Source organism: Peromyscus eremicus, chromosome 16_21, assembly GCF_949786415.1.
Source record: "Peromyscus eremicus chromosome 16_21, PerEre_H2_v1, whole genome shotgun sequence".
NCBI lineage: Eukaryota > Metazoa > Chordata > Mammalia > Rodentia > Cricetidae > Peromyscus > Peromyscus eremicus.
The window spans coordinates 30,100,980-30,123,517 of record NC_081432.1 but is presented as its reverse complement, the minus strand read 5'-3'; the positions used below and the strand labels follow the sequence as shown (position 1 = coordinate 30,123,517).

Genomic DNA, 22,538 nt, shown 5'->3' with positions numbered 1-22,538 from the left:
TCAATGCTCCCCCATCCCACCCCTCCCCACACACTTCCTCCAGCAAGGCTGCATCTCCTGTTACTGTGGTAAGACACCATGACCAAGGCAACTTTAGAAGGTTTATTTGAGGCTTACGGTTTCAGAGGGTTAGAGGCTGTGACCATCATGGTGAGGAGCATTGTAGCAGGCAGGCAGGCAGGCAGACAGGCATGCACTGGAGCAGTAGCTGAGAGCTAACATCTTGAGACACAACCACATGGCCTTTTGAAACCTCAGGGCTCACCCCCAGTGACACACCTCTAAAAAGGCCACCTAATCCTACCCAAAACAGTTCCACCAGCTGGGGACCAAGTATTCAAATACATGAACCTAGGGGGGCCAGTCTCATTCAAACTACCACATTCACCTCCTTGGCCCTCAGGCTCATGGCTATATGTATCATCCTACAAAAAGCAGTTCAACTTTGGAAGTCCCTGTAGTCTTTCACAGTCTCAGCACAGTTTAAAAGTCCAAAGTCCACCTCTCTTCTGAGACTTGGGCAGTCTTAATTGTAACCCCTTATAAAATAAAAAGGCAAGTTGCGTACTTCCAACAACATATAGTGGCACAGGATATGTATTAACCATTCCAAAAGGATAGAACGGGAGCATAGTAAGGAAGTACTGAACCAAAGCAAGACTAATACCCAGCCACACAAACTCCAAATCCCGAAGCTTCATGTGTGATGTCAAAGGGCTTAGATGGCTCCACCCTTCCAGCTTTGCTGCCTGTAACATACTCCTCCCTCCTTAGCTGGTTCCACTCTCTGTGTGCAGCTGTGCCCAGCAGATGTCCCATAGCTCTGTCCTCTCCAACATCTTGTGGTCTCCAGTACAATCCAGGCTTCGCTTTCACAGCTTCAGGAAATAGCCCATCAAGGCCTCCATGCAGGGACTCTCCTGCCACAGGGCTGGCCCTAGAGGCTGTCCTTAACCTTGGAGGGAAATTCTACAGCCTATTTCCTTGTGTGTCCTTCATGACTCTGAAGCCAGAACCACATGGACACTGACAATTTGGACTGCCTGCTTGGGATGGAGTCTAGCCCTGAAGAATCTCAGTTGTCACAGCTTTCTTTTAGTGTTGTTTTTAGGAACAAAATGTTCCTTAGGTCCCAGAGGACCCATAGTGGTGTTGGTTACTTTTCAGTTGCTGTGATAAGACATTATGACCCAAAGAAACTTCTGGAGAAAGTATATTTTTGTTTACAGTTCCAGAGGAATAAGAATCCATCACAGTGGGCTGCATGGCAGCAGGGGCAGGACGCCGAAAGAGCAAATCTATGTCCACACACAGGAAGCAGAGAATGAACTGGAAGTGGGGTAAAGCTATCAAACCTCAAAGCCCACCCCCAGTGACATACTTCCTCTAGATCGCCACCAACTGGGGACCAAGTGTCCAAATACTGGAGACTTTGGGGAACATGCCTCATTTAAACTACCACACCCACTTTCACATGCTATTAAACACCACCCAGAGTAAGACACTGACTTGAGAAGCCAGTGAGAAAGTCCCAAGCACTAGTGGAGAACCTGTGGTTTTGCTAAAGGCTCGTGGTATCAAGCTGCCTTCTAAATATTTGTCTGTACCCATAGATTGGTGCTGCTGCTCTCAGGCTTGCAGTGGATGATGATTAATGCAGCGGGTGATGAATAAGTGACCGCCGAGTGCTCAGCCCTAAATGGTCATCCATATCCCTCCATGCAAGCAAACACGGCAGAAAAGAGAGCAGGAAGGACTGATGGGAAACGCTGTCTTCCGGCCACAGCGTGGCTGTTGTACTCATGAAATCAGCAGTTCTGGTTATCAGCACACAGTGGGGCCCCTCAGAATTCCATCATGTGGGGATGAGGGGTTCAGAAGGCTCCACCCCTCCCTGAGGAGCTATTATAATTAATGACTGCTTGGAAAGGGGAGTAATTTTTTTCAGTAGTGTAGCGGTTGGTAAATTGTAAATGAGTAAATAATATCACTCATGCGAGCAATCCTAATAACACTAGGCGGATTCTAGCAGGAAGGTAGGAGAGGACTTGGGGTTCAGCTGAGTGGGAAGGGGACTAGAGGAGGAAATGGTGAGTGAAAAATGACTGACATTGCATACATGCTTGATATTGTCAAAAATTAAAAAAAAAAATAGGACATCCTGGACCTATTTAAAAAAACTGACCTTACATTACTGAACAGAGGTATTTCCTTTTGTACGACTTGCTTCTTTGTCATACTATCTCTTCTTATGAAAGAAGAGGGGGAAAAGTCGCCACCCTACCATCCTCAAGAGAAACGAATGCATTGTCAGGCTCACAAATTAGCACACTGTGTCCTAGTTCAGCCACTAGGCAAGACTCTTTCACAGGCTGCTGCCAGCCTGAGTTCTCTGTGTGTCTGTGTTTTCCTCTTCAGTGAAATCCTGAAGATGAGCTGGATACAGTAGACCGTCTTGTAATTCCAGCACTTGGGAGGCTAAAGCAGAATGATTGCTACAAAGTGTGACTCTGACACCTCCGACACACACACACACACACACACACACACACACCCTGAAGATCTCAGTGCCTCAGTGAGTCTTCCCTTGCTAGGGTGCTGAGCTGAGGATGTTAAAGGAACCAGGTGCTGTCTCTGGCCTCCAGCTGCTTGTGTCTTCACTTGATGGATAAGAAGACAGCCAACCAGTGGTTCTCAACCTTCTTAATGCTGTGACCCTTGAATACACAGTTCCTCATGCTGTGGTGACCCCTGACCATAAAGTTATTTCATTGCTATTTCATACCTGTAATTTTGCTACTGTTACAAATTGTAATGTAAGTATCTGATAGGCAGGATATCTGATATGTAACCCCTATGACAGGATCATTTGACCCCCCCAGATGGGTCGTGACCCCACAGATTGAGAACCGTTGGCTTACACAGGTCTATGCTGATGGGGCAGAGCCAAGCTGGGTCTCCTGCCATTCATATTCTGGAGCATAGATTCATGAATTAAATGTAGAAAATTTGTATCCCAAGAGAAGGAGAGCTTGTGAGGAAGAAAAGTTAGTGACCGAGGCATGGTGCTACCAGAAGGCTTTCTTGAAACAGTGTGGTGGAGTTTGGATGAATACTACCCCAGCCCAACCTGCACTCTGACCTGTCAGGATCTACTGCAGGTAGTGGTCACTGGCCCTCCCAGGAAAGTGTTCTTTAAAGGGAGACCCTAACATTTAATCATTATTTCACACACCATGCTGGGCCAAAGGTTTTATTCTGAATAAGTTTATTCTCAGTCACATACATCTTACTCTGGGTTTTACACAAAAAGGACATTACAAAGCTGCAAACCCCAGCTCTCCCTTGAAAACACATTCATAACAAATGGTAATTGCACTTAAAAATTAAATAGGCAGTGAAAGAGGATGCATTTTAAAGACACTCGGGAGACACACTTTTTCATGTAATGTGCCTTGCGTTTCTACAAAATTCCAAGGCATCCTCCCGGCCAGGGTTTACAGACCCCACTGGAACTGAAGTGGCGCAGATAACTAAAGGATTTCAATGAACAGGAAGCTGGGACGTTGAGAGGAAGCCTCGTGGGTGGCTGGTGGGAACCGGAACACAGCATTGCCTGGCTATGAAAGAAAATTCCAGAATCTCTGAGACACAAGCTGAAGCTGCTGCACGGCCTTCAGATGTCCTTCCCACAGTCGGGGCAGAGGATGTCATCCCTCTCTGTGAGGAAGCCTCGCCCCACCAGGGACAGGGAGCACTTCTTACAGTTGAAGCAGTCATTGTGCCATTGACGTTCCTCAAAGGAGATGTACTTGGTGCCACCGAGACCTGTGCGCCAAAGAAAAAACACAGGGCCAACCTCAGCAGAGCCGAAAAAGACAAGTTTGATCCGCCTCAACTTGGTGCGGCTCAAATGATGAGTGATGGGGAGCAGTGAACTCACATATAATCATCGACCCTGCACAGCCTCAAGGAACTCGGGGGTCATCGGAAGAACAGGCACAGAAACTGGTCCCCAAAAGGGTGTGATAACATGCTGTGAATAAGTGCCTGTTTGGGCTAGGTGTAGAACTCAGTGGGTAGAGTACTTGCCCACCAAGTGTCCTCACTTCCAACCCCGGCACTGTGGGAAGAACAGTGTCTGCTGTTTCCTGGATTATTATCTATTTTCTCCTGAAATGAAACCTGCTCCCCACGAGAAAAAGGAGCAGGTTCCTGTGCCTTTGCTGGGTGCCGTAGCAAAGGGAGTGGATGCAGAGAAGCCGAAGGGGAGAGGTATAATTGTCCTGGAATGGCTAGAAAAGGACCAGCCTGCAGAGGGGTGACCTTGGGACCAGCTCTCGAAGCTGGATCTGGGGTGAGAGAAGGGGCTCAGTGAGTCGGGGTACAGTACAATGAGGGAAGACGGGGTCACAGGCTGGAGCTGACCCTTGAAAGTGTCAAGGACTGAGCAAAAACGACAGTTTTATCTTTTCACAGAGCTGGAGGCCGCCCCGGGCCAGGCATGCAATGGAAGCATTTGAATCCTGAGCTACAGCCCTGTTTCAGCATTGGTAAACAAGCAAACTAACTAGTTTCACTTCCGTCCTCCTGCTGACACACGTTTGACTAGTCCCCGTGAGATATTTAAGGTACACAGGGTGCTGATTGTGCTATCAACAGCAGGTGGTCTGTATGGCCACTGGCCACCCTGAAACAAAGGATGGGATGCATGGACTTAGGTCACAGTTGCCATGTGTTCTGGGGAAACTTAGATGATGAATTTCAGTTATCGAGAGTGCGGTGTGATAAGCCATACTGTAACAAATAGCCACACCCACACCAGTTCTCAGACTCACACAGACTCTGACTCACGAGTTTGTTCCTATTCTAACCCTTCCACACCGGGAAAGTGTCAAGTTTTTCCGCTTTGGCAAGCCATGCCAGGGTTTGGTGTTTCAAAGGCCACTTCTGCTCCTGATGGAGGGACACACCAGCAAAGCTCCTCAGCCCTCCTTCCCTAAATAGCTTGTAGCATTAAAAAATAAATAAATAAAAAGCAAATTCCTGAGGATGTAACTCAATGGCACAGTACTTGCTCAGCAGGTGTGATGCTCTGGGTTCGTTCCACAGAACCACAAGGGAGGAAAAAGCAGTACTGAGTATCTGGTTTCCATATAAATTGCCTTTCGTATTCCTAAAAGCAGAGCCTGGCCCCCTGGCCCTGGGCAGAACCCAATCTGAGTTTCGGTCTTGACACTGTAACTTTTCTGCGTGTCTGAGTCATGTAGGAAGCTCTGGAAAGTTCCCGGGGCTGCCCAAGGGAAATGATGGTTTCTCTTCTTAGCAGATGGATGGATCTGAGTGAGCTGCAAACCCAAGATGCTTTTTATTTTTTTTTTTTTGAGGTTTTTATTTTAATTTTATATGTGTGTTTGCCCGAATATATGTCTGGGCACCATGTTTGTGCAAATGGCCAGAAGAGGGTGTTGGTTCCCTGGAACAGAAGTTACAGACAGTTGTGCACCGCCATGTGGGTACTGGGACTTGAACCCAGGTCCACTGGGAGAGCATCCAGTGCTCTTAACCACGGTGCTGCCCTCCAGCATCCCTCCAAGAAGCTTTTAGGAAACTTTGGCATCCCTACCATTCCATACTTCCCCTCATACACTTGATCAATTCTGCAGCAGAGAGCTGGAGCAAAGATGAGCACTGGTGGTGAGGGCGTCTGTGTGAAGACAGATGTGAGAACATCATGGAGGGCAGCAGTCCCAGGTTGAGCACCTCCTCTGAGGCTCTATTTCTGCCCTGAAATGCTAGCATATGGAACAAGACGTAGACATGGGAGTCGAACAGAACACAGGGAAGACTCCTAAAGGAGGTGTGTGTGTGTGTGTGTGTGTGTGTGTGTGTGTGTGCGCGCGCGCGTGTGCGTGTGTGCGCGCGCGTTATGAATATATATTATATAATCAATCCTGATTTTTCATGGTGGTTATACCCCATAATGCCCTTAACAAGACTGAATTAGCAAATATTGAACTACTGCTTCTAAGAAAGACAGAGTAGGTTTCTAAACTCCTCTGTCAAATTTCAGTAGACCAACTCAAAGATGTTCCTCTCTGTGTGCTTCTCTTTGAATATGAGACATTTTAATATAATATACAATCATTGACATTAAAACTGTGGTCAATTACACTAGAATGCTTGGATGAACCTTCCCTAATGTATTTCCTCTGTTAAGGCACATTCTTTTTACACTTAGGGTACTACATGGAAATGCTCTGCCCCCGTCACAAAATTGTGAGGAAAAAAAAAAAAAAACCATGTCATTGTAATCAGGTATGTCTTCAAAAATACACTTATTTAAGAAGGAACTGGAACATAGAGGCAGGGCTTCATTTGTCCAGTGTCAACCAGAAACATAGACGTCTGGGAACTCAAACTTACTGCTGCTCTGTGCATATCTGTGGGTCACTAAAAGCATCATGGGTATTGATGTAGGGTTGTAAATCAATGTTAAAGACTAGACATGCTTGCAAATCTGTGTGGATAAATAATGTGATCGATTATGGATGAGAAGTAAGCATCGCTGCAGATAAAAATCTGTAGTGTTTTCCAATTTACTCACAACAGCAGTGTAAATTGTGTTGAAGTGGAAAAGCACCTGAGACCTATCTGAAACCTCATCCAAGCTCAGTGCGTAAGTCTGGAAATCTGGCTGAAAGTACGATTTAGTGGCAATTTCAAAGTCCTTCTACATGTTTTTGAAAATCAATCACTGCTTTTCAGAGAATCATGTTCTTCCTAGAGTTTTTTTTTTTAATTCTATGATAACTGCAACAAATATCCATGTCTAATACTAAAGCACTTCACATTTATACTGTTTTTCTGTAGATTAGAAAGTGTTGCAAATGTTTCCCTCAACAGAAGTTATGAAAATAGCACCAAAGATGGATGTGCCCCTGAAAAATGTCCCACTTTCCTCCCTAACTAATTTTGAGGAAATCAAGGTATATGAGTTGTTAGATTCAGATGTCTTGACAAAGGAAAGTGTAATCATTCTGTAAACTCTAATTTTACATGCAAATAAAGTGTGAGCTCTGGGTAGATTCCAGAGTCCTGCCAGCTAGGAAGGCGAGTAGGACCAGGGCGACTTGGCTCTAGGCAAGGTGAACAGGGGTATGCAAGTGTGTCTGTATAAAGACCCTACAACGCTACAGGAGAAAGTCCGTGGCTTGCTGTTCCCTGCCAGATATGTCTGCCGACTGTGTGTCAAGGATGAAGCCATGGTGGGCTGGTTAGCTTTTTGCAAACTCGACACAACCTAGAGTTATCTGGGAAGAGGAAACCTCTTCCTGCAGGCAAGTAGGCTGTGAGGCATTTTCTTGATTAACGATGAATGTGGGAGGGCCCAGCCTAATGTGGGGAACGTCCACCCCTGGAGAGGTGGCTCTGGGTTATACAAGAAAGCAGGCTGAGCAAGACACAGAGAGCAAGCCAGTAAGCAGCACTCCTCAGGCTCTGCTTGAGTTCCTGCCTCCAGGTTCCTGCCATGACTTCTCTTTGTGATTAACTGTAAGCTGTAAGATAAAATAAACCCTTTCCTCCACAAGTTGCTTTTGATCATGGTGGTTATCAGAGCAATAAAAAGCAAATGAGAACAGATGGAATGAATGAATGGGGTCGGAAAATCCACTTCAAGAAACATCCTACATTTGACAGGATACTTGCAGTTTTCTCTCTCCACCTGGCCACTGATTGGTACGTGGTGATAGTTTAGTCTGAAGCCATCTAGATTCCACCTTCAGTATCTTCAACATACTCCATAGCTCAGTCCAGATAACTGGCCAGCCAGCCAAGCACAGTTTGGGCTCTCACTTTGTCAAACACTTCGGGCACTGTGCTATGAATAAGCTACTCAGAATGTGCCCTGTGTCCCCATGTGGCTGTGCTCTGTGTCCCCATATGGCTGTGGTCTGTGGTTAGATGAGTCTCACTAAAATGACATGGACACTTCCAAATACCAAGTCTGATGTGGGGGCTGAAACGAATCATGCATTTTGCTCATGTGATTAGAACAGACTCATAGACCCAAGCAGAAGCACTCAATGACAGGCCAATGGTTCTCCACGACCGGACAAGGGGATGCCATCAGTCACCTGCCGAAGCACAAGCAGTGTGCCAAGGATGGGCAGCAAGGGAGGCAGAAAAGTGGGGCTGGGCGCGGAGCCCTCAGGATGCTAACAACACCCACGCTAACACTCTCGGCCACCATGTTGCTCCAGGAGGCAGACAGCCTATCCCCCCCCCCCCCCCCCCCCCCGGCAGTGACCTTCCCGGACACTTACCACTGATGGGGTTGGTGCACCCAGCACACTTCTTGGCGTACAAGTCACAGAAGCAGGTCAGGCAGTAGGGGAACTCATCCCGGGCTGTGAAGCGTTGCCCGGACAGCTGCTTCTTGCAGGCTGTGCACACGAAGCACTCCTTGTGCCAGGGCTGCTCCCGGTAAGTGACACCCCCTGTGGTGATGGGCTGGGGGAGACAAGTGCAAGAGTCAGGGCCGCCCCGGTGTCTGGTAGGCATCTGTTGCGGCGATTGCCATTGGATGATGCGAGATACCCCCACCCCGCTGCACAGGTCCGGTTTGTTGAAGTGGTAAAGGCACCTCAAACCTCAGGCACTTAGCCCCCCCATACCACTACTGTGGCTCTCGGCTTTCTTCCTAGTGATGATGCGTCCTTGGGTTCCACTTGTGCAGGGGAACAGAAGGCATGGGTGCTATGGGGCATCATCACCTTCCCGAACAGGAGGGTAATGCAGTGGTGCAGTCACAGATCACTGAGACAACACTGAGGACATCGACGCCTGCTTCTGAGCAGCCCTGTAACTGAAGCGAGTCGTGGCTAAAGACCTCACCACCTCAGTCCTATCCACGAACCTGCACTGATGAAGCGAGGGACAATCTCTGTGGAAGCAAGCCTTCCTGCAAATACCAGCAAGTGGTGACCTCTCCACCTCTATTCACACGCCCAGACTATACAAGTATCTAGAAGGGCAGGAAGGGGGAGGCTTAAAGACACTTGGAATTGGCACCTGCTGGTGTGGCTGGAAGGGACCAGCATCCTGGGAGCCTTTATCCTCACCCTGCCTTACAGACAGAGAAGGTTTGTGAAGAAGCTACAAAGTGCTAAACAGCTCGCCAGCCCTCAACTGCATCTCGTTATCTTCAAACATTGCTTTTCTTTTTTCTTTTTTTTTTTTTTTTTTTGGTTTTTTGAGACAGGGTTTCTCTGTGTAGCTTTGCGCCTTTCCTGGATCTCACTCTGTAGCCCAGGCTGGCCTCGAACTCACAAAGATCCGCCTGCCTCTGCCTCTCAAGTGCTGAGATAAAAGGCGTGTGCCACCACCGCCCAGCTTCAAACATTGCTTTTCCTATGAATTTAAATGATGGGTGAGGAGTGGAGTCAAACTGGGGGAGTCTGAGGTCTCAGATTGACAGGCAGTGGTGAAGGACAATAGAATGGAAATACTCCAGGCCACACCTTGGTGTTTTTTACTTATTGTGGCAACATTTGGCAGTTTCTGGGGTTCTTGTAGGAGGCTTGTGCAGCAAGATGCTATTCCTGTGCTCCAGAAGAATCAGCTAAGGCCCAGGCATTGCTCGAGAATGAAGTCATAGCTGGTTAATGACAAGGCAAGAAGAATCAGGACTCCCTTCTGTCCTGCTCTCTTGTCATTAGGCCATACATCAGAGATCCTTTGCCTGTCATTCTCCTATCCCAGGAAGAGAATTTATGGAAAATACTCTGACCCTCCATGTTCTGTGGAGACACAGGAAGCATGTATATGTGAGGTGTCGTTTACTCTGCCTGGAAGTCCTCCCTCTGTGCCCCGGATCCCATGTCCACGGTCTCCTATACCTTACATTCTCCCACCTCTACTTCTTCTCACCCCTTCTATTCACCCCCTCTCTCACTCTCTTCATACCTCCCACCCCCACACACACTCCCTTCACCTCTCCTCACACCCTCCACCCCTCTTCACACCACATCAGCAGGTTCTGCTTCATTTCAGCTTCAGCATGGCTTTCTTGGAGATTTCTTCCCTAAACACCCCCAGTCTCCACGCCCGCCCCAGCTTAGCTGGTTTCTCTGGTTGCCTACTCTGAACAATCTGTCCTGTCCCACAAGACATGCATCGAGATACCCACTAGCTGCATAATCATCTCCACCCACGTTAAAACCCAGCCTTTGAAGGTGTCCTGTCTGGCTTCAGACCCCTGGTGCTCCAGGGCTGCTCTCATTGCCCAGGGAGGCAGGGGGTGGGGGAGTGGGGGACGGAGGTGGGAGTGGGGGTTGTGTCTACCTTGAGAGTCCTGAGTGTGTTTAGGGAGCACATATGCAAAGGCATGCACCCCACAAGGCTGTGCCACCTGCACTTTTGCAACTGAAAGGACCACACAGATAGGCATATGACAGGAGGGAGTAACTCAGAGGAGGAGCAGGGAACGCCATCATGGTGCAGCAATGTGGAGTTTGTAGGGGTGCCTACAGGTTTGTAGCCTGACCTCAGGGCTGATCTCAAGGTCAATGACCTCCAAACAGAGCTCAGGTTTTTGTTGTGCATAAGCACACATGAAGAGAACGTCAGGCATTATGAATCGATTCTATGGCCATCAAACATACACGGGTGAACAAGGCATTCAAGATGAGCTGCCCACCTCGCTTACAGAGTTCATGATGGATGAACCCACATGCGAGCTTCCTCTACCACATCGAGATGAGCCTCGCTGAAAAGGACCAAACTGTTTCCAAACTAGAGGAGGTAGCTGCACAGCAGAAAAATATCCCAGAGAAACAAGAACTTAAAGTGCAGGAATAATCAACAAAGAACAGCCATAAATGTGGTGGGAGCCGGTGAAGCATGGATATGAGGGGAGGGGAAGGCACAGACGAGCAGGGAAGTGAGGGAGGAGAGGGCACTGATGAGCAAGGAAGCGAGGGAGGGGAAAGGCCTAACTTAGCAGGCTGGCACAAGTCAATGGGGCCCTGGAGATGCCACCATTCATGGAGCTGTGTGTGGGAGAGAGTGGCAGCCCCCTTCTACGGCTCTTGTTGATTCCAGATCAGCTTCACAGAGACAGGTTAAGAAAGGGAGTTTCACTTCTCTCCACCATCAGGCCATGAACACTTGGAAATGTTCTGGAAGCCATGAATTTTTCTCAGAGCTCATCTCTTTGAAATAGAGACCAGGTCACAGACCCAGTAGATCAAAGCGCAGATGCCCCCGAGAACACACGTGCAAGTCAGAAATGGCTGCGCTCTCACAGCCTGGAGCTAGGACAGGTGTTGCTTCATGACAGCCTGGCCAAGGATGGGAACCGAGAGGTTCAGGAGGCCCCGGGGGAGCTGGGTACCTTCTTGCACTGCACACACTGCAGGGCGTACTGCTTCTCATAGCAGGGCACACAGAAGTTCTGGTTCTCCTTGGGTATGAAGCTCTTGGTTCCAATGGGCTGCTGGCAGCGCTGACAGGTGAAGCAGGTCTCATGCCAGCTGCTGCCCTTGTATTCCATCTTTCGGGTACCTGTGGGGAGAGGGCGAGAGAAATCAGCAGCTGTCCTTAGCCTGGCTTAGAGTCCCAGTGGCGTGCCTCCGCGGCCTGTTACCACTGAGTCTCATGACAAGGTAAGTCTCTTCTGCTCTCAAAGACCTTTAACTGGAGATAATTTCTATTTGACTTTTGATCCAATGCTTTACATGTGATCCTAAAAATGTGATCAATGTGATCCTAGAAGAATATGGGTACATAGTAGGCGCTTGAGATTTACGTTAAATACGGTGGTTGGAAATGTTAAATGAAAATCAAAATCTAAGTTCTTTTCTGCATCACGAAACATAGATGAAATTCAGCACAGCTCATTATTATTATTATTATTATTTTGTTTTGTTTTTTGTTTTTTGAGACAAGGTTTCTCTGTAGCATTGCGCCTTTTCTGGATCTTGCTCTGTAGACCAGGCTGGCCTTGAACTCACAGAGATCCACCTGCCTCTGCCTCCCGAGTGCTGGGATTAAAGGTGTGCACCACCACCGCCCGGCCAGCACAGCTCATTCTTACAGGGTGGTGTTGGTGAAGGTTGCCACATAGGGACGATAACAGCCCCCTCTACACTCATGGTTTAACCTCCCATGGTTTCAGTTATCCACAGTCAAACTTAGGTCAAACTGAAAATATTTAATGGAAAATTCCAGAAATAAGCAATACAAATAATAAAAAAAATTAAAAATAAATTGTGCACACCCTTCTGGGCAGTATAGTGAGGTATCACATTCCTCTATCCAGTCCACCGAAAGATGGGCATGGTCCTGTTGCCCTGTGCGTCCCCCTTGCGTGTGCCACCCACCCACCTCAATTACAAGACCAACTATCAAGAAACCACAGTCCTTGGGTCCACATAACTTTACTTTACCTAATATTATTGTGTCCAGTTTAAACATTCAATTTTATCAGAAAGCAGAGTAAATGTAGGCTGAGCACTCTCATTGGTGGGTCTCAGTTGTACTTCCGCTAATCAACATCCCTCTGGTTTACGGTAAAGCAGAAGTGACTGGAGGCCAGTGGGATAGCTCAACAGGTGAAAACTCTTGCCGGGGGAGCCTGACAACCAGGGTCTGATCCCCGGAATCCGCCATAGAAGGAGCAAACCAAGAGATGCCCTTTGACCTCCACAAGGGCACTGTGGCATTGGCATGTCCCTCCCCCACCCCTCCCCCTACATCACACATGCACACAAACAGACCCAGAAAACAATAAATAAAGTAAATAAATTTCTGGGGAGTTGGTGATCTGGAGCCTCCAGCCCAGTGCGGTGAGGCATCCCTGCAACACCCGCTGCACGCAACAGACCATGAGAAAGCCACATTGTGATGGAGCTCTGGTTTTCCACACTGTGCCATGAACTAGAACTAAAGCTAGTCTTGGGTCCCTACTGTCATTAGATATTTCTATCGCTCTTCCAATCAGTCAATACATCCTAGAAAACAGAAACACGTTTTTGGTCACTCCACCATCAGCAGCCCTGACCAACAGCAAACATTCTGGATTTATGAGCTGATGGTTTTTCATAGCCCCAACATGGGTGTGTATTTATACAGTGAGCTAAATCAAAATGCTTTATATGAAGCAGTAGATTGCAGAAGCAACTGGATAATGCGAGTGCCTGTGAACCAGTCCTTAGCTCTCAGTCAAAACAGCAAGCAGCATGTGGGCTATGCTTTAGCTGGCTGGAAGGCTGGTCAGGAGACGTCTGTGCTGCAGGTGGTTAGGAATACACTGGAAATTATTACATGGTTATTAGGCAGCATTCTTGGGCCACTTTCTCAGCTTCTAATTCTTCAAAGAGCAGAAATTCGGGTTCTGTCTTATGTAGACTATGTAAAATGTGCAGGGCGCATGTGTGGGTAACACCCAGTGAATTTGAAAGTGAAGGCACACAGTCTGTCCTGGGGCGATGGGTCCTGAAGTGAAAATGACACTAACAACTGGAATCCGGGTGAGAATGAGTTTTAAAATGTGTTCCCTTGGCACCCAGGGGCTGGCTCTTCTATCACCGTGTACATCTCGGTCCCCTGCTCTTGTCTGAGCTGATGCTGTTAAGCAGGCCACCAGCCAAGTGACTTCTCACTGAATATGGTTAGCTACAGTAGTGATCACATCACAAGCATTTCTAGGTACAGGCATGTCTGTGGTACCAGCCATTCAGAAGGCTCAGGCAAGAGGATCTCTTGAGCTGGAGTTTGAGGCAAATCTGGCAGAGCGGAGATATCCTATCTCTTACTAACCAGCAATACCAACAAATCCCTGGTCTTGACGCTGCTGTGAATGTGGTTTTTCGGTGGGATTACTGGCTGCAGCCAGCAGACTTAGAATGAAGAGGATTACACCCCTTAGTCTCCCTCAATCAGCTGAAAACCTTCTGAGTAGAGACCAAGGTTTCCTCCAGGGTAGGAAGTCTCAAGACCAACTCAGAGATTGCCTGTGTACCTCCAGCCTCCCGTGGAATCTGGATGCTCCAGCGGAAGCTGAAGTGTGGGGATGCCCCTCAGATGTCGCACTTTCCACCATCATAAGAGGCAATTCCTTGGCATACCTGTACCCCTCCCCGCTCGCTGACAGCCTGCCTCGAGTCTGTCTCAGACAGGTGAAAATTACCGAAAGCCAAGTTCCTGTCCCCAGCAGCCCCCTGAACTGAGATTTTTCAAACAATTTCAATGAATCAAGGGCAGGCAAGTTTCTGAGACTTGTTGGGAGAGGAAGCAATGTCCCCATGAGAGTCTGTGACTTCAGAACTATCATTTCTGCCCTGGAGAGCTGGGGATCCAGAGCAGGAGCCAGGGTGTATCCTGGACCGACAGGGCAGATGGAGGAACAAAATAAACTGGTCTCCCATGGCTCACTTGCTGTTCACAAGGACATCCGCAGCATCAGAGAGGCTTCAGGAGGAGCTGAGCACAGAGGGTCAATGCTGTGGCATATGTCCCTGCTGTACACAGAGGGACATGAGTGTGGTATGGTCCCATCAGCTGTGCTGCTTCTGAATTCAAAGCAACTCTGATTGGCATGGTTCACTTAACCATGCACTGAGAGAGGAGAGTCTTGCAGACCATGACCGCCTTGTGAGGTGAGCAGACCAAAGCTCACATAGCTCCTGGCCACACCTAGGGCAAGAAGCAGAGACCACGTGGGTTCTTCTTCCAGCACAATGGATCACATGGGGATGCATCATCGGGATGGATTCCAGGACTGCTCTTCTATCCCCTGCTAGAGAGGCTATGTGTGCTCACTACAGCACAAGGCCTCCGTGACTCCTCCGTCTCTACCTTCACCATGCTGTCCCGGAACTCAAGTGAAGGAAATGAGCCACCCTGCCTATGTGGACTTCCTTGTTCACTTGTCCTGCACCCACGCTGGTATAGTTCACCAAGAAGCTGCCCCAGCTGCTTTCTGACAACACTAGTCTTTCCTTTGTCCCTTTACCTCCCCAGGGCCCACCTGCCTGCTCCCAGGCACGAAAGATCCTTCTAGGCATGAAGGACAGGGCAAAGTGGAGGGATCAGGAATTAGCAGGAGTCAAGCAGAAGTGGGCGGAGCACTGCAGTGAGGGTAACAAACAAAGCCAAAGGGAGAACAGAGGCAGCACTATGCAGAGCCTGTGGCTGAGCTGCAGCTGTGTGGCTGGGCTGGAGCTATGTGTCTGGGCTGCAGCAGTATGGCTGGGCTGGAGCTGTGTGGCTGGGCTGCAGCTGTGTGGCTGGGCTGCAGCTGTGTGGCTGGGTTGCAGCAGTGTGGCTGAACTGTAGCTGTGTGGCTGGGCTGCAGCTGTGTGGCTGGGTGGTAGCAGCGTGGCTGGGCTGTAGCAATGTGGCTGGGCTGCAGCAGCATGGCTGGACTGCACCTGTGTGGCTGGGCTGCAGGCATGGGGAGGGTCTAGAGAGACCCTGCCCACCAGAGGAACTGCAAACTGACTTTCTTGGACCCTTGTTCAGAAGACCACAGAAGATTTAATTTGTTTTTCTTTTTTAAGATAGAGTCTCGTGCTGGATGTTGTCTGTTTTTGTCAACTTGATCTGAGGTAGAATCCCTGGGGAAGAGGAGCCTCAGTTACTAAAATGCCCCCATCAGATTGGCCTGTAGGTTGATGATTGACGTGGGAGGGAGCAGCCTTTGGTGGGCAATGCTCCAGTGCCCACTGTCATACCCCACGTGGGCTCTGAGTTTCTAGTGAATGTGGCCTAGAACTCAAGCATCCCTGGTTGCCATGCAGTTAGCTCTGTCTTCCCCACTCTTCCCCAGCTGTGCTCTCGGGGCGGGGTGCTTCTGTTCCTGTCACAGGATGTCACAGTCATTTAAAAGTCGTATGAACCAGAGAAGTGTTGTAGCAATAAGAATCTACCTTACCAAAGGTCTAATTATCTGCTTTGGAAAAGTATTACTTCTCGCCCCAGATATCTTCCCCAAATACTTCCCATATGTCAGTCTGTCACCCAGAACTCTGCAAGCACCTCTTCTTTGCCAAAAGCAGAGCAAGCCAGAAATAAAATAGGAAGTGGAGCTGCTTAATGGCTCTCCCGCAGAAGGGGTCGGAGCTTGAGTGCTGTGGATACAGCTCAGCGGCAGAGCGTACTGGCGTGCACGAGGCTGTGAACATCCAGGGCGTCACAAGTCAGAGGCTGGTTCTAAACTGTCTCTAAGCATCATGCTCTTCACACATTGATGAGACCTGGCTACCAAATGGCACAGAATTATTCCGTTGGTTGCTTTGGATTTTAAAGTTGAAACTACCAACTCGAAACTATTGACTCAAATTGAACCCTCCCATATCCCCTCCTGTGTGTGTGTCTGTGTGGAGGGGGAGGTGTGCTCACAGGATGGATGGGGAACATGGCACATATGTGTAGAGGTCAGAGGTGGGGACTTTAGGCTTGCTGATTAGCCAAGGCTGGCTGGGCTCTTCCAGATTGTGTATCATGTTTTAGCATGGGAAGACACATTCACTGAGAGCTCTTGTGGTTAGCACTGAACAGCCAGATCATCTACGCTCCTGTCACAGCAGTGTAGGCAAAGTTCGAAAGACCCAGGGAGAAACCCTGGAGAAGATGGTGTGGGAATTCACTGCTTCTGAGACTCGTGGTACTTTTTTCCTTGGTAAAAATGGTTATCGTATCTGAGGTAGGGCAGTCAGGACAGAAATAAAGGGTGACAACATCTTTCCAACAAAATGCAAGTCCCAGTGAAGAGCTCACCATGGCCCGGCCACGTCGGGGAGCACTACACATCTGTGGAAGTAGGTTACTGGGGCTGAGAATTGGAGCCTGAAGACACACTTGATCCCAGTGGCCAATCAGAGCTCTTCCTTCCTGTGAGCAGCTGCTGTAAGGGTGATCCCTGAACGGTCCCAGGAAAATGAACTACTGAACAGTAGCAGCAAAAATAAGTTAAAATTATAGGTGTTATGAATAATGAAATATTTTAAGTGCTAAAATAGCTAACACATGAAGAAATTTTAACTTAAAATCATAAGTGCGAATGCTTTCTCAATATGTACTTTAAGACTCAGAATTCCAAGATTAATTCACTTTTTAAAACCTCATACACATTTTGGCAGTTACTTAATATTACCGTGGTCTCAGGGATGTGCAACCAGATGACACGCAATGCGATATTGTGATCTACAAATGTGTTGGTTGGCATTCATAGCTATCCTGGGACACAAAGTCTGTGGGCCACAGAGTGGATACAGCTGGTGATTCTAAAGTTTCTTAACGTGTCTGCTTCCCTTTGATCCTAAACCTTCCTATAATTAAAAGATTCCAAAAAAAGATGTCTTGTCACTCTAAATTATTTAGTTATCTTACATAGAATCTGGCAGTCTGGCCCAGGCTGCCTCAGCTTCCCGGCTGGCCAGGTTCAGGACTGTATGAACAGACTGCCTTGTGAACAATGTGCATTCACTGTCTATACCCAGTTTGTCCACTAGAGGACGCCCGATGGCCTTGCTTGGACCACAGTCTGCACAGGCTCGGTCTACCTTCCCCACAAGAACAGTTCAGAGCCCACGTACCCCAAGTAACATTTCCCTGAATTCCATCTGCTCACAGATGTCTCTGTCCTCAGTCATCTTGCTATCCCCGCTGAATCCAAGTGAGTCTGCTTACAGGTGCATCTGCCTACCTCACCTTCAGAGAGGGCATACACTTCCTAGTGACACTCCCATGGATGGAAAGTCTCTGCCGGCTTTGTGTAGCTCATCAGTAGCCATGTGTGACACACGCTGAAAGCTACCTGGCTCTTAGACGTAAATGAAGACCTGGATTTTTATTGGCTGAACCAGGCAACTTGAATCTGGACAGCCTTTAATAGGTCACGCGAAGGCTCTTCCTCACGGTGGCCGCTGAATCTACCACCCACGCCTGTACCACCTTTTCTAAGTCAAGTGACATCAGAATCGTAGGCCAGGTTCTCTAAGCTGCTCTAGTGCCCCTTTTCACATCATGTGCATGATAAGATTTGCTCCATAAATCCCATAGTTGCATATGCATATCTGTGCATATTTTTGCAGTGAGGATAATCAAACCCACATGCTCGCAAGCACCCTACCACTGAGTTACACCAGTCCTCCATGTATTTTCATCAGCTTACGTTGGCAGGTCTCAAACTCACAGAGATCTGCCTGCCTCTCCCTCCGGTATGCTGGGATTAAAGGCACGGACCATTATACCTGGCCTGTTCACTCAATTTTTAAAGTAAAGGTTCCTTTTTCCTACACAAAACCAAAAGTAGAGAGAGGGAGGCGGGGAGACACCATATCCTCCAGGTGCAAAAAACAGACACTACCTTATCATTATGTCTAGTTCTTAATCCAATTGTGCTTCTGTCCTTTTTTGATGTCTGTCTATCTAGGACAGAACTCCATGAGGCCAGGCAGAGGAATGAGCTCTCAGGCTCCAGCTAAGCAACATGTAGCTCTTGACCAGTCCTGACACACCAGGACACAAGTCATAGTTGCTGAAATAGCTGAGCACAAATTCAGCAAGCAGGGCAGAATGAGAAAACACACGTACTGGGAAAAGTGAGGCAGAGGAGGAGATGTATTTCCAGGGAACGCCTGGCATTCTTTTACTGGCCAGTTCTCTCTAGCCATAGGCAACCAACTGCAGGCAGATCAAGAATCCCCAAAGACAGCGGGGCAGCGGTGGCACACCCTTTAATCCCAGCACTCAGGAGGCAGAGCCAGGCGGATCTCTATGAGTTCGACGCCAGCCTGGTCTACAGAGTAGATACAGGACAGGCACCAAAACTACACCGAGAAACCCTGTCTCAAAAAACCAAAACAAACAAACAACAACAAAAAACTCCCCAAAGAAAACAAATGTTTCCTTAGAGAACTTATACAGACTTCTCCTGTTATTATTTTCCATATGGCACAGTAAAATGGTGTTCATATAGCACTTGAAGATTATTTAAAATACATGGGAAGATGTTCTATTACCAGCGTTAGGCAATTTGCATAGGGAGCTTGAGAATCTGTGGGTTTTGGTAGCTGGACCTAATCCCTGAAAACACCAAGGGGTGACTGAACTTAAGTTCCACTTAGAGATCCCACTCCTCTAAATGATACACCTCATCCCTCCCCCAACCCCTACATCTTTTTTCTCCCGTTTTTTGAGACAATGTGTCTTTGTGTAGCCCTGGCCGTCCTGTAACTAGCTCTGTAGACCAGGCTGGCCTCCAACTCCGAGATCCACCAGCTGGGATGAGAGGTTACCACCCCCCACATCTTAGGTCACTACATACATCTTGTAGTTCAGGGGACAGCACTGAAGTAGCCCCACCAGTGTCTATGACCACGGGGGAGTCCCACCCCCCAGCCCATCCCTGGACTGGCTCAGCGCCTCTTGAGCTGTGTGCACATGCGGGAGGCACGTGTTCTGACCTGGCATGATGGTCTTCTTGCATTCCTGGCACTTGGACGAGTACTCGTTGGAATAGCAGTCGGTGCACAGCAACTGCTCCTCCTTGGCGGCGAAGGGCCTGTCCACCAGCGAGCTCCCGCACTTGGAGCAGTGGAAGCAGCCTTCATGCCAGTGCCGGTCCTTGTAGGACAAGTCCTGGAGAGCCAGACACACCAAGAGTCAGAGAGGTGAAACAGGAGAGGTGGAGCTGCTGTCTAACTCATCCTAGCATGGGGGCACAGAGAAACTCTCGGGATAAACATGGACCCCGGTCGGCTGGGGCCTGGGAGCCTTGGTGCGCTACGTTGCCAGAGTACACATGTGCATGTGTGTGTGTGCGCGCGCGTGCATGTGTAAAGATGGAGAGAGAGGAAGGAGGGTGGCTTTTGAAAAAAACATGTACTTCCTGTAAAAAGTATATTCAGAAGATGGGCCACTGCGGTCACACGCACGGCAGAGAGACCCCGGGTGTTAGGGCATTCAGACTCCAGGGCAGGATCCTGGGCCCCCAGTTGGGAAGGGAATCAGGGAAGAGAAAGAGCATCCATGTGGATAGCGGGACAGGAGAGACAAGAGACAGGGTGTCTGTCAGAGCTTCATGTCACTGCGGGCCAGGCCAGGCCCAGGGTGAGAAAGTTCACGTCCAGGTGGATCAGGATATGTTCCTGCCAGCATGGAGTTCTGTGCAACCTGAAGGCTACAGGGAGTGAGAGTCAGGTTGTGGTGATGGAAAGAGAAGGGCACAGGGAGGGGAAGACGGGGGTGGGCACGGAGGTGGGTGGGTGTGCTCTGGACTGCCTCTGAGAGGGAGAGATGAGGGTTTGCACTGGGCTGCCTGGGTTGCAGATGTCAACAATACGCCTGCGCGGAAGGCCTTGGAAAGATAGAGGCAGAGGCCTTAGTAAATAGTAACGAGGACCAAAGAGTCCAGGGGAGGAATCCTGTCGGCTCTGTGCTGCCCCTGACCTTGCTTGAAGAATGCAAGGTGGGGGTGGGGGGGTGGGGGGTGGGGGGGAGACGTGTCTACATCTCCCCTAGCATCCTGACCTTGCTTGAAGAATGAGAAAAAACAAAACAAAAAAACACGTGTCTATGTCTCCCCTAGTATTTTGAAAGCTCTAACATGGAGCGAAGTGACAGTCCTTTCACGCCCAGCTTCACGTTAGAACGTCTCTGTGCCTGCCATTGTGACCCTGACCCACACCACCAAACAGATAGAAACAGAATATGAAGGCACCTCGTTTCCTGGGCTGACTTCCAGCTGAAACTCTCCTGAGCACCCATAACAAGGCTCAAACAGAGGGCTTCAAGAGCAAAACATCCCAAGCCCTGTGAGCTACACCCAGGTCAAGCTTAGATACGGGGCGGGAGGAAGGGGAGGTATTAACATATATCTCTTGGACTTGATCAGAAAGTCCTAATCACCCCCAACCTAAACTCAGAAATGAAACCAAACTAGAACCATTCTCTCCCTCCCCCTCTCCCTCTCCCCATCCCCCTCCCCCCCCCTCCCTCAGATCCCTGAGTGTCCGAGGGTTGATCCTTTGAGGAAGCGGACCAGGGAGACGTCTCACCAACATACTGGTCTCCCGTAAGCCTATGAATGATGAGAGCAGGGAGTGAGGAGCAGAGGCCTAACCTGTCTTTTGCAGGTTTAACACTTAAATATTTTTAGAATGTTTTTTGGCAGGGGGAGAGCACATGTACTTAGTTGTTCATTTTAAGTGAAATAAAGTATTAAGCTGCTTTCATTTGAACCCACGTGTCTGTGTGTTAACTCACTACAAACTGCTAAGCTAATACAATGCATATGTTATCATTTTATATATATATACATTATATATATATGATACATGATATGATATATATTTTGGGATTGGATATAACATGGGTATTCTCTCCATGCATATACCGCATTTCATTTCTTCAAAATGAAACCCATCAGGGGTCCAAATAGCAGAGAAAATAAAACAGACGCAAAAAAATAAGCCACAGAAATCTGCACTATCAATGACGATAATTGGGACTGTGTCGTAAGCTCGCAATCCTACCTAGGTCTAGAACGTAGTTAGTACTGAAGCTCAGAGACATTCCTCAGCTTGCCCCCAGTCACACAGCTGGCATGTACTCAAATCAGGCCTTGGGCTCAAATCCTAGCGCAAAGCTGTGGGACAGTTCAGTGGAAGGTTGCTTTTTCAGAAGTTCGCTGGCCTTCCTCTGTGATAGGTCGCCCGACCAAGGAGGGCTCTGGGCGGAAAGGCTGCAGACTGCTTTCATGGTAGGCCACCGCTGGACAGAAGTGAGGGAGCGAAGTCAGAAGCCTCTATTTTAAGGTGGGCTATGGTTACGGGGCGGGGCGACCCTGCTAGGGTGCAGGCACTACACACACGCTGTCACTTTTTATTAGTGAGCAGAAAAACGACAGTTTTGTTAGTTGCTTCTCACAGGGACAAAATACCATGACCAAGGTAACTTATAAAAGAAGTATTTAATTGGGCTGAAAGTTTTAGTGGGTTAGAATCCTTGATGGTGGAGCAAAATCATGGTGACGAGGAGAGCTGAGGTCTCACATCTCAGAACAGCAAGTAGCAGTCAGAGAGTGTGCGGTGCATTGGAGATGACAAAGGCTTCTGAAACCCTAAACTGGCCCTCAGTGACACAGTTCTTCCACCAAGGCCACACCTCCCAATCCTTCCCAAACAGCCTCAGACTCATAGGGGGCATCTCATTCAAAACACCTCAAGGATCCAGGAAATTTGTATTTTGGGGTAACCTTCAGAAATGGCAAAAACAGAGGGGGAAAACCGTAAGAACTCCATTATGAAAGTGAACCCACCAGATGTCACCAGTCCCCACCCAGGTTAGCGAGTCCCTAGACGGACAGAGTCCTCTGCATTGGTGTTATGAGAGATGTGCAGAAAAGCTAGCTGAGTGCTCTAAAACTCATTTTTCTTTCCACAGTAAACATTTCTGCCAGGAAAACACAGCAGTTAAAGACCGTCCTGCTGACAGTCATGTGACACTCCCAAGTATTACCTTAAACA

The 22,538-nt window shown here is 48.5% G+C and overlaps 1 protein-coding gene across 1 annotated transcript in view; it reads right to left on the bottom strand.

The window, feature by feature from the left end:
• Positions 1 to 3,251: 3,251 nt before the first annotated feature.
• Positions 3,252 to 22,538, bottom strand: part of Fhl2 (four and a half LIM domains 2) — a 74,993-nt gene continuing 55,706 nt past the window's right edge. The window contains exons 3-6 of the mRNA XM_059282064.1: positions 19,476 to 19,650; positions 11,399 to 11,568; positions 8,328 to 8,514; positions 3,252 to 3,828 (exon numbers count right to left, since the gene is read on the bottom strand). Coding sequence (XP_059138047.1) covers positions 3,677 to 3,828; positions 8,328 to 8,514; positions 11,399 to 11,568; positions 19,476 to 19,650 — 684 coding nt within the window. The 3' untranslated portion in view covers positions 3,252 to 3,676. The remainder of the gene's footprint in view (positions 3,829 to 8,327; positions 8,515 to 11,398; positions 11,569 to 19,475; positions 19,651 to 22,538) is intronic.